Source organism: Clarias gariepinus, chromosome 21 (genome assembly GCF_024256425.1).
Source record: "Clarias gariepinus isolate MV-2021 ecotype Netherlands chromosome 21, CGAR_prim_01v2, whole genome shotgun sequence".
Lineage (NCBI taxonomy): Eukaryota > Metazoa > Chordata > Actinopteri > Siluriformes > Clariidae > Clarias > Clarias gariepinus.
The window spans coordinates 8612542-8625957 of record NC_071120.1 but is presented as its reverse complement, the minus strand read 5'-3'; the positions used below and the strand labels follow the sequence as shown (position 1 = coordinate 8625957).

The following is a 13416-nucleotide window of genomic DNA, read 5'->3' as shown; positions in this document are numbered from 1 at the left end:
ACGTTACTGTGTATGTATCTATTGTAACTTAGAGTATCCAGTCTACATGTCTCCATTAGCATTAAGCTACGGTCAGTTATAACTCATGCCCGAAGTCCTGCTACACATTAATAATAAGCATTGTGTTGATTTAGTGAGCTTTTAATTTAACGTGAGTACAAAACTCGACGTCTCAACGGAGAACACAAGTCTTTAGAGTTAGCCACAATACCCAGTATAGGACACAACCCACACACCGTTAATGCTAACATCCCCGTTTCAAATGAGAAATTCCGAGGACTGGGCATTTCTTCCGAACGAGACGGTTTTATTGCCTTTTTGTGTTTATTGTTAGAATGTTTGGCAAAAATGGGGCATAATTAATGTTCGGTGGGATAAAACAAGATTAAGAGAGGTTGAAATGGCGACAGGCTTGAAGTGTGCTACTTCCGCCGATAAAAATCCGCTAAAACTACTCGGTTTTAATGAAAGATGGGTAAATCGACCATGTGTGTGTGGATCAGATTCTCTTCTGTGTACATTCTCTATAAAATCTGTATTTCATCTCGGATTTTGTGAAAAAAACTTTAAAAGAATAGAGGAAGTACGGTTTCCACCACTCAGTCCTCCTGCAGATTTGGCTGCGTTTTTGTCATTTTAAATAAAATGGCCGGGCAAACCGAGCAAACAAGTGGCTGTCCATGCAAACCGGGAACTCAGCTGTCGGGGAATGGTTTTTGCAGGGCGATTTATTGATCATTTGTTCGGAAATTACAGTGTTTCTTGAGGTAAGAAAACACATCTAATATCCACTCTGTACTGCTGGGTGCAGTCGAGCGCTCGGTTGAGTCTATAAGGTTCTCATCGCCGGTTTATATGTCGCCCTCAGCTGTTCGACGTAAACATCGTCACTACGTGCGTGGTTTTTTCGGACGCCGTAAACGTTCTCATCAAACTTTTTCAACGCACCCAAACGATGGCAGAGACCGCGCCCGCTCCTGCAGTCCCCACTGCCAAAGCGCCCAAAAAGAAATCCTCAGCAAAGGCGAGAAAGTCCGGCCCGAGTGTTTCAGATCTCATCGTTAAAGCCGTGGCTGCGTCTCACGAGCGCAAAGGGATGTCCCTGGCCGCGCTGAAAAAGGCGCTCGCGGGCGGAGGATACGACGTCGAGAAGAACAACTCTCGCGTCAAGCTTGCGCTCAAATCGCTCGTTAAGAAAGGCTCGCTCGTGCAGACCAAGGGCACCGGAGCGTCTGGTTCGTTCAAAGTAAGCAAAGGCGGTGCGGTGACGAAGCCAGCCAAGAAGCCTGTAGTCAAAGCCAAGAAGCCTGCTCCGAAAAAAACAGCCACTAAAGCGGCCAAGCCTAAAAAATCACCGGCCAAAAAGCCGGCTGCTAAGAAGGCGCCTAAGAAAGTGAAGAAACCGGCAGCTGCCGCGGCCAAAAAGGCTGTTAAGAGCCCGAAAAAGGCGAAGAAACCCGCGGCGAAGAAAGTGAGCAAGAGCCCGAGTAAGAAGGTGAAAGCAGCGAAGCCTAAAGCAGCCAAACCCAAAGTGTCCAAGGCAAAGAAGACATCTGCCAAGAAGAAGTAAGAGACCCCACCATGCTCTCAACTCCTAAACGACTTTTTAAAGAGACACGGGGCTTTCACAAAATGGACTGAGCATGCGCAGAGCTACAAGAGAAGGATGTGTTTTAGAGACTTGTAAAGAATCACCAGAGAGATTACAAAGAGCCATGCTTCACAAAAAAAAAAAAAAATTTGGTTTGTGGAGATCTTTGTTTATATAAATGTTTCATTCTTATCTATATATTAGAAACGTTTGACAAAATACTTTTTATATTACTTATATGTGTAAATAGAGGTTTTGTTCCTATTTGGCTTTTTTATCGCATAAACTGTGATGGAATATTTGAATGAAAATTTTGCTATTGATTGAGTGGAATCTGAAAACACGACACACTCTCACTACCTCTCTGCACACCATGCACTAATCCGAGTCTTTCTGCAGCCTCCCATTTATTTTCCGAGCCGCTTAGACCACAGGCCTGGGGAAACCAAACAAGCAAGTTTTGCCCTACTCTCCATATATATAGGTCTGTGTGCATTTTATTTTCATGTCTCTCTTTTTAAATATAAATCCTGAATTCAGTTTCCTGTACAGAACAAATATGGTAATTTATTATTATTACTTTGTGTGTTTAAAGATTACTGCTTTCTTGTAGATTGTGATATGACATCTCTCCCTGCCCTTTCTTTTTTATTGAAACTTTAAATCATTTGTTTAAAAAAACAAAACACTTTTAATACACAAACTTGCAATAAAACTCAAAGTAAATCCAGAGTTTTGTGTAGTTATTACTGGAACATTACATTTTTCTGTAGAAACTTTAAGGTTATTGAAAATGGAGAATCATTCACAATTGACCTCATTAGCTCTTCTAGACTTCTAGATCTAAAACTTTGTTAAATATTTCTGTAAATACCTTTAATTTTGCCATGCGAAGGTCTCTGGTTCAATGCTCAAACCCAAGCCACTGGATGCAGTGCCGAGCACAAGCCAGGATAAAAGGTGAGGGTTGCATCAGGATGGGGATCCGGTGTAAAACCTGTACCGAGTTGTTTGTGGATCGGATGGTCCCCTGTGGCGACCCTTTGATGGGAGCAGTCTGTTACTGTATAACAAATCTGTCAAGATGTTTGGTAGAATAAAAAAAAAATAGCTTTAACCCATCAATAGAATTCCAGAAATTGCATTTTATACACCCTGGTGTTATATAGTTATTTTGATAACTTTAATATTTATCATAATTAAAGATTGTTTAAAAATGATAAAACTTTTTCTTTAAATGGCTTGTCTTGTTTTCTTTAACCAGATGTCTGCTGAGGAAGATTGGGTCAGAGAGGTGAATGGCATTTACACTGTAAAAACTCCAACTAGATAAATGTTAAATTAAGTATTACTGTATTGTTGGCCCAGCTTCGTACAGTGGTATTTGTTGAGACAACAGGGAATACAGTGTCCTGAAAACTTTTAAGACTAAATAAACAACCTTCCCTGAGATGCAATCACAGGATTTTATAGGACCCAATATTCCCCTTCCCCCTGCCAGACCGATGGTCTCAAACTGTACTAAAGAGCTTTGTAAACTCTTTACTCTTGGTATTGTATATATATATATACAGTTAGGTAAAGGTATTTTAGACAGTTGACACTATACAGGTAAACCTTGGATTGCGAGCATAATATGTTCCAAAAATATTCATGTAAAAATACAACGAATTAACCAAACTTTACCTAATCCAGACAGAGCAGTGTTAGTGTGTAAATGTGTTAGAGAAAAGGCACCAGTGTTTGTGCGCATTCATTATTCCAAAACTAGTCAAAGGTAAAACAGTGATCTGCATAAAACAGGAGAATACAGGTTCTATTTTGCTTACAGGTCAGTAAAATACTTGGAGAACACCAGATGCTTTTAAGTCTCTTATAAGTCTCAATTCTTTTATATTACAATATAATAACCATTTTTAAGAACTAGCAAATACTTGATTTTTGTAGAATTTTTTCCCCCAATGTGTCTCAGTGGCAACAAGAGTTTATTTTAGTTCATTACTGTCATTATTTATTTCTGTCTCAACATGCAAATCTGTGTAAAGCATATCTAACCAAGTCCAATAATAATAATTTGGATGGCTTCATAGGAGTTTGTCCAGTCAATGTACAGAGCACAGACCTGACCAAACATCATTCCTAAATCTATCTTCAACAGCACAGCAACTTGAACAGCTTGGTCATGCTTTTTCATTAGCTCCAAAAGACCAACCCTCAACCCTCTTTCCCAATCCTCCACAGCAGACCTTTGGTTAAAAAAAACAAGTCTTGTAAAGACAAAGATAATACAGTTCACAAAATGTATAGCTATGATGAAAAAATAATAATTTAATTATTATATATATATTTTTAAAAAGGCAATATATCACCAGAGAGTCTAAAAGATACAGATAAAGAAGTTTCTGGAATTTCAATGATGTCTATGACTTTTGACTATTATTCCAATGGGTGAAAGCTGTGCCTTGTTTTATATTTAAAAAATTTTTTTTAGGGTATTTGCTTTCAAGGGTTTTACTTTGTCATTTTCAGGAGTAACTACATGTTTTAAGTGATGTTTTAACCAGGGGATCTACTCAAATTGTTTTTCATACAAATAAGTTAACCGGTATAACACCCATAGATGAGCCCTTGTCACCCTCTTGTGGTGAATGGTGATCTGTAAGTCATTCCAGGTTTGCTAAACATTTTGGGTATTTGATGGGAAACAAAAGAAATATAAAAAAATATATATTTGATACATAAATTATATATTTATATATATATAAAAAGAAAATAAAATGAAAAAAAAAAAAAAACTACCATCTTTGGCTTTCTGGCATGACTGTATGTCTTCATGTTGAGGTGTTTTTTTCGTATTTTACCAAATAAGGTTATAGTTAAAGAAAACAAAAGTGAAAAAAGTATATTTGGGATTTTTTCTTTTTATCAGGATCTAAAAGCTTAAAATGTAAATGTTTGTCATTCACATTGTGTCATGAAGGAAACATGACGAAGAGAAAGGTTTCAGTGTGACGCTCAGTCTATCATAAAGAATACTGCCATGCATTAAGGAAACTTAGCTCAGACAAAGTGGATGTCAGTTTATGTTTAATAGACCACGTGAAGTTTTTAATCCCAGACTTCCCATCACTTATAGAGCTCAATGTAGTGGGATTAACCCATATTTATTCCAATTATTTATTGCAAATCTCCATATACAAAAAACAAACCAAATGAACACCAATTTCTACCTTACACTCGGTCATGTCATAGTTTTCATTTTTCCATAAACTGTTCTGATTTCACTTAGACTCTTTATTTTTATTCATAATAATTATTTAAAATATTTAGTCTTTATCATAAGTTTTGACATACATTTTGTCACAATCGTGCTATGCTATTAATAAAATCATAATCAAATGTTTGTGTAATATATGGTGTTAATGAGTAATGTTACAACAAATGACTATAACATAAAATAAAATTTTAAAATGAAGTGTTCTGCATTATTACAAGTGTTACAATAATAATAATAATAATAATAATAATAATAATAATTACAATCTGTCTTTTTAACCAGTATGTTCTTATATAAATTCAGACATGTATAGTTATTAAATATAACCAGCAATTAAGTCTAAACTTTATGCTATTTTTAAGTTCGGTTCAGAAAAAAATTACAAATAAGCAGCTGTTCCATGACTCAGCAAATTTATTTTAAGAATTTAAAAGTTTATTGTGTTACCTTAAATACAGATATCTGATTCAGATATGCTTTATTAGTTCCTGTATGAGTTTTGGACTTCCATGTACAACTGCATAACAACACACTAACAATATACAATACATACTGTCATGCCATAGAGTTCAACAGTTTTGTGTACAAAGGACAAAAATGCATGAAGTGACGAGAAGTCTTCTTCTTTGTCTTTCGGCTGTTCCCTTTCAGGGGTCGCCACAGCGAATCATCTGCCTCCATCTAACCCTATCCTCTGCATCCTCTTCTCTCACACCAACTAACTTCATGTCCTCTCTCACTGCATCCATAAATCTCCTCTTTGGTCTTCCTCTAGACCTCCTGCCTGGCAGTTCCAACCTCAGCATCCTTCTACCGATATATTCACAATCTCTCCTCTGAACATGCCCAAACCACCTCAATTTGGCCTCTCTGGCTTTATCTCCAAAACATCTAACGTGGGTTGTCCCTCTGATAAACTCATTCTTAATCCTATCCATCCTTGTCACTCCCAAAGAGAACCTCAACATCTTCAGCTCTGCTACCTCCAACTCTGCCTCCTGTCTTTTCTTCAGCGCCACTGTCTCTAAGCCGTAGAGCATCGCTGGTCTCACCACTGTCCTGTACACCTTTCCTTTCATTCTCGCTGATACTCTTTTATCGCACAACACACCTGACACTTTTCTCCACCCATTCCAACCTGCCTGTACTCGCCTCTTCACCTTCTTTTCACACTCTCCGTTGCTCTGGACCGTTGACCCTAAGTACTTAAAATCCTGCACCTTCTTTACCTCTGCTCCCTGTAGCCTCACCGATCCTCCTGGGTCCCTCTCATTTACACACATGTATTCCGTCTTGCTGCGGCTAACCTTCATTCCTCTGCTTTCCAGAGCATACCTCCACCTCTCCAAATTTTCCTCCACCTGTTCCCTGCTCTCGCTACAGAGCACAATGTCATCTGCAAACATCATAGTCCATGGGGACTCCTGTCTTACCTCATTTGTCATCCTGTCCATCACCAGAGCAAACAAAAAGGGGCTTAGAGCTGATCCTTGATGCAGACCCACCTCCACCTTAAACTCTTCTGTCACACCTACAGCACATCTTACCACTGTCTTACAGCTCTCATACATGTCCTGCACCACTCTAACATACTTCTCTGCCACTCCAGACTTCCTCATACAATACCACAGCTCCTCTCTTGGCACCCTGTCATACGCTTTCTCTAAATCTAAAAAGACACAATGCAACTCCCTGTTACCTTCTCTGTACTTCTCCGCCAGCATCCTCAAAGCAAATACTGCATCTGATGTACTCTTTCTAGGCATAAAACCATATTGCTGCTCACAAATGCTCACCTCTGCCCTTAACCTAGCTTCCACTACTCTTTCCCACAGCTTCATTGTCTGGCTCATTAGCTTTATACCTCTATAATTGCCACAGCATTTCACATCTCCCTTGTTCTTAAAAATTGGCACCAATACACTTCTCCTCCATTCCTCTGGAATCCTCTCACTCTCCAAGATCTTGTTAAACAAACTTGTCAAAAACTCTACTGCCACCTCTCCTAAGCACTTCCATACCTCCACAGGTATGTCATCAGGACCAACAGCCTTTCCACTCTTCATCCTCTTCAACGCCCTTCTCACCTCACTTCTACCAATATTTGCTACTTCCTGCTCCACAACAGTCACCTCTTCTACTCTTTGTTCTCTTTCGTTTTCCTCATTCATCAACTCCTTAAAGTACTCCTTCCATCTTCCCATCACCCTCCTGGCATCTGTCAGTACATTTCCATTTCTATCTTTAATCACTCTAACCTGCTGCACATCCTTCCCATCTCTATCTCTCTGCCTTGCCAACCTGTACAGATCCACCTCTCCCTCCTTCCTGTCAAGCCTAGCATACAAGTCCTCGTATGCTCTTTGTTTGGCCTTTGCCACCTCTACCTTCACCTTACTCTGCATCTCCCTGTACTTCTGTCTACTCTCTTCAGTCCTCTCAGTGTCCCACTTCTTCTTAGCTAGCCTCTTTCCCTGTATACACTCCTGGACTTCCTCATTCCACCACCAAGTCTCCTTGTCCACTTTCCCCTTACCTGATGATACACCAAGTACCCTCCTACCTGTCTCCCTGATCACATTGGCTGTAGTTGTCCAGTCAACTGAAAGCACCTCCTGACCACCCATAGCCTGTCTCAACTCCTCCCTAAAGGCTTCACAATATTCTTCCTTTCTCAGCTTCCACCACTTTGTCCTCTGCTCTGCCTTTGTCCTCTTCGCCTTCCTCACCACCAGGGTTATTTTACACACGACCATTCTGTGTGACCATTCATGAAGTGACGAGAAGTAAACTGCATTAAAAATCCAGGGGGCAGGGATAGCTCAGAGTAACTGCTATTTTTTCTTTAGTGTGACATAATGTCCTATAGACACACATGATATCTTCATATATATAAACAGATTAGAATTGCATCAGAGGAGATAAAAGTATCATCTTAATTTGGTATAATTTTCAACAGTTTTAAGAGGGATGCAAAGTTTGACTCATATTTGTTTTTTTGTTGTTGTTTGTTCATTGTTTATGTTTAATTAATTTTCTGTTTATTAAAATGTAAATAATTGTCTAAAGTTTATTTATATTACATCATAGGTGTATACTTCAGTAAACAAAAAAAGTGAAAGACCTGGCAAAGTTAGTAACCCCTTTATATTTTCTTTAATAGCAGATTACACATTACATGAATTTATCTACTATTTCTTCAATAAGGGTGTTGTGTAAAAACAAACAAACAGAAAATAATAATAAAATTAAGCTAAAAAAGAAATCTAAAGAAACAAATGAGAAACAAAGTAATTGATATGTATCAGCCAGGAAAGTGTTTACAGAGCCATTTCTAAAACCCCGGGACCCCCACAAACCACTGGCCAGCTATTATCCACAAATGGAGAAAGCTTCAAGCTCATAAAAGAACCCCAAAAATATAAAATGCTAAAAATGCCTTGCTTGCCTCAGTTAAAGTCAGTGTTCATGATTAAAAAATAGGAAAAAGACTGGGCACAAATGACATCCATGGGACAGTTCCAACACGACAGCTGACCAAAAAGATCACAAGGCTCGTCTCACACTTGTTAATCATGATAAGCTTAGGACCTGGACAAACTGCCATAATTGATGGTACTATAAATTCTACACTATACCAGAAAATCCCGAAGGAGAATGTCTGGCTAACAGTTAGTGCCCTCAAGCTTTTGGTTCATGCACCAGGACAATGATGCGAAGCAAGTCCACCTGTGAATGGTTCAAAAAATGTCAAATTAAGGTTTTGGAGTGGCCTAGTCAACCGGACTTATATCTGATTGAGATCCTAAAACAGGGCCCCTGTGCTAGAACATTCTTCAATGTGGCTAAATCAAAATAATTTTTTGTAAAGAGTGGACCAAAAAACTCATTATCATTTACAACCAGTTATTAAGTTTGGGGAACAATTATGGTTAAATTAGGAAGAAGAAAATACTTTTTTATGACATTGTATCCACATAAACACAACAATATAGAATTAAATTTAAATTAGTATATGGTTATACTAATTATGCAATCCACTTATACATCTGCTGATCTGTGATGTTTTTGCATTTACAGCTCCCACAATATGTTTTTATTTGCATAATTAAACTACTGAAACAATTATACCACATGATTTTTTTCCTTCTTAAACTGATGAACGGTACACAAATAATGAATTATAAATAATTTAAATAGGTAGGTGTTTCGCCTGCCATGCGGAAAGCCCGGGTTCGATTCCCAGCCAGTGCCCAAACCCCCCAGCCACTGGATGCAGTGCCGGTCCCAAGCCCAGATAAAACTACTTTATCTTTACTTTACGCATCCGGCGTAAAACCTGTGCCAAGTTGTTGTGCGGACTGGATATTCCGCTGTGGCGACCCCTTGCCGGGAGCAGCCGTAAGACCAACAACATTTAAAGTCTAATATTTTCCTTGTAAATAAAAATAGCATGCTCTTATTGTAAAAACAATAAAAAAAAAGAAGACAGTGGGGACATACCAATTATGACATCATTTTAGAATTGGGGGAATTTTATGTCAAGATCTCCAAAAAGCCCTGGATGCTGGAGAAAAAAAGCATTAGACTATGATGTCACTTGACGTGATGTCACTCAATATGATTTCACTTAATTGATTGTCACTCAATGTAATATCACACAAGAAGTTATTAGCCACAGCATAAGTATAAGACATCACCTACTGTTGGCCTGGTTTGGTGGCGATCATATAAAGAGGAAGAGTCCATTGGATGGCTTTTGCAAACAACCCAAAATAACTGACTTCCTGCCGAGTAAAGTTGACATGCAATGTAAAAGTTGTTTAGCTGTTTTGTTAAATGTTTATTGGGTTTAATACAGTATGTATAGGTTCAAATGTGTGCATACAAGCTATACAGCAAAAATCATGTGAGCCGCTAGCTGCTCAGGCATTCCAATGGCAGCAGATTCTAAACTATCTGCTGACTCTTTGACATTTTTAAGACCCCTCAGAAAGCCCAGGATGCTGGATGTAAAAAAAAAAAAAAAAAAAAAGATAAGCAGGCCCAAGCACTCTGCGCCATCACCACCTGGGTGCACTGCACAAACAGTGTGTTATTTGAGTGTGTTAAGGCCAACAAAAAGCCATTGCCGCCTGGGTGCACCGCACAACTTGCACATATCACACACTACTGTATATAGGTCTGTGTGTCTGTGTGAGTGTGAGGGTGTTAACATTTGTGATGTGCATGTGTGTAGAATGCACAGTCTGCAGATGCTGGAAAAAAGCATCACAATATGATGTTACTCAATGTGATGTGACTGAACATAATGTCACTAAATATAATGTCACTCAATATAATGCCGCACAGAAGTTTATTAACCATTTTTCAGGGTGAGTTTAAGGCATTATCACGGCTAAGCTGTTTGAGATTAAAAACACCCTCTTCAATTTTGCCTCCTCAATGTCTTTTGATCACATCGGCCAGGTTTGGATTTTATAAATTCCCTAGGAGGAATAATTCAAAATCCATCGTCTGCATTTTTGCGTTTAACCCAGAATAACCAGCCTCCTTTTGCGTTAAGCCCAGGACATGCAGTGCGAAAGTTGTTTGGCTTAATAAGCTTTAAATGTGTACAGAGTTTCATGTGCCTATGTGAAAGTGTGTATGAGATATGCAGCAAAATCTCGTGTGGGGCCCCTGAGGGTCCAGGGCCACTTGACTCACAGGCAAAAATAAATAATAATCCTTTGGAAAACAAGAGGTTCCCTATAGTGTTTGGGCCCTAACAAGAGAGCCCTCTCACACTATGACAACATCTGTTGTCATAGTGCTCGGGGCCTAAATAATAATAATAATAATAATAATAATAATTTTCTCATTTGTCTGGTTTAGAAAATACATACACAAGGCTGCTAAAAGCTTACTTTTTCATGATAAGTGATAAGTCTTTTCGTGATTAGTCTTTAATATATTAATAAGCTTTATACACACAGAGAATTAATGGACCACTAGAACACTACCACTAGTGTTAAGCTTGTAAACACACTTCATATCAGGACATACAGTAGAAGTTGCAGTGATAGGATTATTTTTGCTAATAATATTATCTCTGGTTTAATATCTATTAAACCAGCACTTTTATGGTTTACTCTTCATGATGTAATCATGACCAAAGATTTTTGGTAATTCTTAGTGGAAAAGGTTTAAGTCACTAATTCTATACTGTATGTTGCTTTTACTTTGAAGCATAAAAGACAGGAAAAAATGTCTTTAAAAAAATGTCTTTATTATAAAACAGAAAAGGCCTCAGTAAAGGCCTCGGTCAGGACTTGACTTGGCTGCGGTTGCCCGATAGTTCAAGATTGCAATTGTCTCCAACTACCTGGACTCCATATTTACATCAATTAACATCAACTGTTATAGCTGAACTGCCTGCCACCCAACACACTGTATAAATGCAGATCAATTCCTGCTTTCTGTTTCACCCAAATGAGGATGGGTTCCCTGTTGAGTCTGGTTCCTCTCAAGGTTTCTTCCTATTACCATCTCAGGGAGTTTTTCCTTGACACTGTCGCTCGAGACTTGCTCACCAGGGACGATCTGCTCATTTTGATTCATACACATTCAAATTTCATACGGACGTAAATAATTCTTTTGATTGTGTAAAGCTGCTTTGCGACAATGACAATTATTAAAAGTGCTATACAAATAAATTGAATTGAAAAAAAAATAATTAAAGGTAGGTATGGTTACAGTGAAATAACTGAAAAGGACTAAAACGAAAAAGAATGCCAGAATGATTTTTCCCCCAATAATGATAGAAGAATAAACAAAGTGACGATAATAGCCCATGAAGGTCTCCACACACTCGCCATGCTCACTGCATGTCCTCATGATGCCACACACAAACACACAACAATACAAGCTATTTTTGTCACTTTGGAGAACAAAACTGGACAAAAGTGTCGCCTAAATGATTAAATGTAAATACCTGTGTAACTGCTTTCTGCCAGAAAATGGTGCATGCAGGCATTCACTGACATGGTGGCCATCCAGAACAAGGAAGAGATCATGCACCTGAACCAGATCTTGCCTCCTAGTCATTGGTACTATTGAACTAGGCTTAGGAAAATTGCAGGCCAGTGGATGTGGATGGGTACCATGAAGTCTCATTCCACATGGCTGTGTCCTTGGTTCTCTTGGTGTAGATCTCCACGCAGTCTTCGCTCGTTTCCAAGTTATTGGGTTCTCCTGTTGCCCAGCATGGTACCCTTTCACTTATTTTGATAAAATTGGTCCTCCAGAGGTGCACCATCACCCGCTTTATATACTGGATTCATCACTTCCACTTCCACTGAGGATGAAAAATAACATGTAATCAGTTTTACTATCCATTTTTTATTTTTATTTTATTTTTTTACAGTTTTACTTAATTCCACATTGTCATTGAGGTTTCCATTTACAGTAGTGAAATCTGTCTGTGTCTACCTGTTACTATGCATACGTTTGTAAATACAAAAGGTTGGTGAAAGGATGAGCACCTTTGGACAATCTCATACTGTTAGTAAGTTAGTTTGTTAGTAAGGTACAGTAGTTAGAACTTCCTTACTATGTCATGATGATAAAAATAAACTAATCATTTTGCAACAATGAAGATTCAAGTGGAGGCCATCTGCTGGGTAAATTTTTTGTGTTTTTTTTTTTTGCTTGTTTGTTTGTTTGTTTGTTTGTTTGTTTGTTTTTCCTAAATTTGGACTTTGGAGTGTGAAGATTTGGAAGAGCAAGCTTTAAAAGGCAATGTTGATGATGCTTAATTTTTTTTTTATCCATGTGTTTTTTTTTATTCTATTCAATATTTTATATTTATTTTTAGAAAAAAGACACATAACTGGCATACTTTCAGGATTCATAAATGTAAAATTTGTGAATTGTTGCTTTTGTTAATGGCAGGCCTAGTTAGAGTTTAATAGATGATGAGCATTTTGCTATAGCAGTCAAGTGCTGTATATTACTGGGATAGTTACCACAAGCATGCTAAATTAGTTTAGCCTAAGAACCACTGGAGCCTGGAGTAAGCACACTGCTCCACCTGCTGCTAATACCTAGGCAGATCTTGGGTGTACAAGTCCAATAGATACTACATTGTTGCCTCTTTCTTATCTAAAAAATTTAGGCAGGTAGGATTGTTATGTTTCTAATCCAAAGAAAACTGATGAGCTTGAAGGCAAAAAAGAATGGAAGGATCTGCATGTAATTTAATTGTATAATTAAGTGGAAGACTGCCAGGACTCTCCCTTTTAGTTATGCTGCAATAGTTTGTCCTGTCAGAGTCCCTGCTTGCCCTCTGCACTAAATATACATTCATGTTATACATTATGTGACTGTGATTATACCTAATTGTTATCTTTCTTTCTCTCTTCTCTCTCTCACCCTTTTCCTGCATCTCTCTGTCAAGTTACACATGCCACTGCCAGTGATCCAGACCCCTTCTGTCTGACTCATCCTGGTGTTCCGCTTCTGTTTGGAGATCTCATCATATATGAATGAACATACCCACAATGTT

General features: G+C 38.3%; 1 protein-coding gene across 1 annotated transcript; it reads left to right on the top strand.

Annotated features, from left to right (window-relative positions):
- The first annotated feature begins 875 nt into the window (after positions 1-875).
- Positions 876-2321, top strand: LOC128509852 (histone H1-like). Its single transcript, XM_053481711.1, has one exon. The coding sequence runs from the start codon at positions 956-958 to the stop codon at positions 1568-1570; it is 615 nt and encodes a 204-aa protein (XP_053337686.1). The 5' UTR covers positions 876-955; the 3' UTR covers positions 1571-2321.
- The last annotated feature ends 11095 nt before the right edge of the window (positions 2322-13416 follow it).

Coding starts and splice junctions, on each gene's coding strand:
- LOC128509852 (XM_053481711.1), top strand. CDS start 956: ATGGCAGAGACCGCGCCCGCTCCTGCAGTCCCCACTGCCAAAGCGCCC.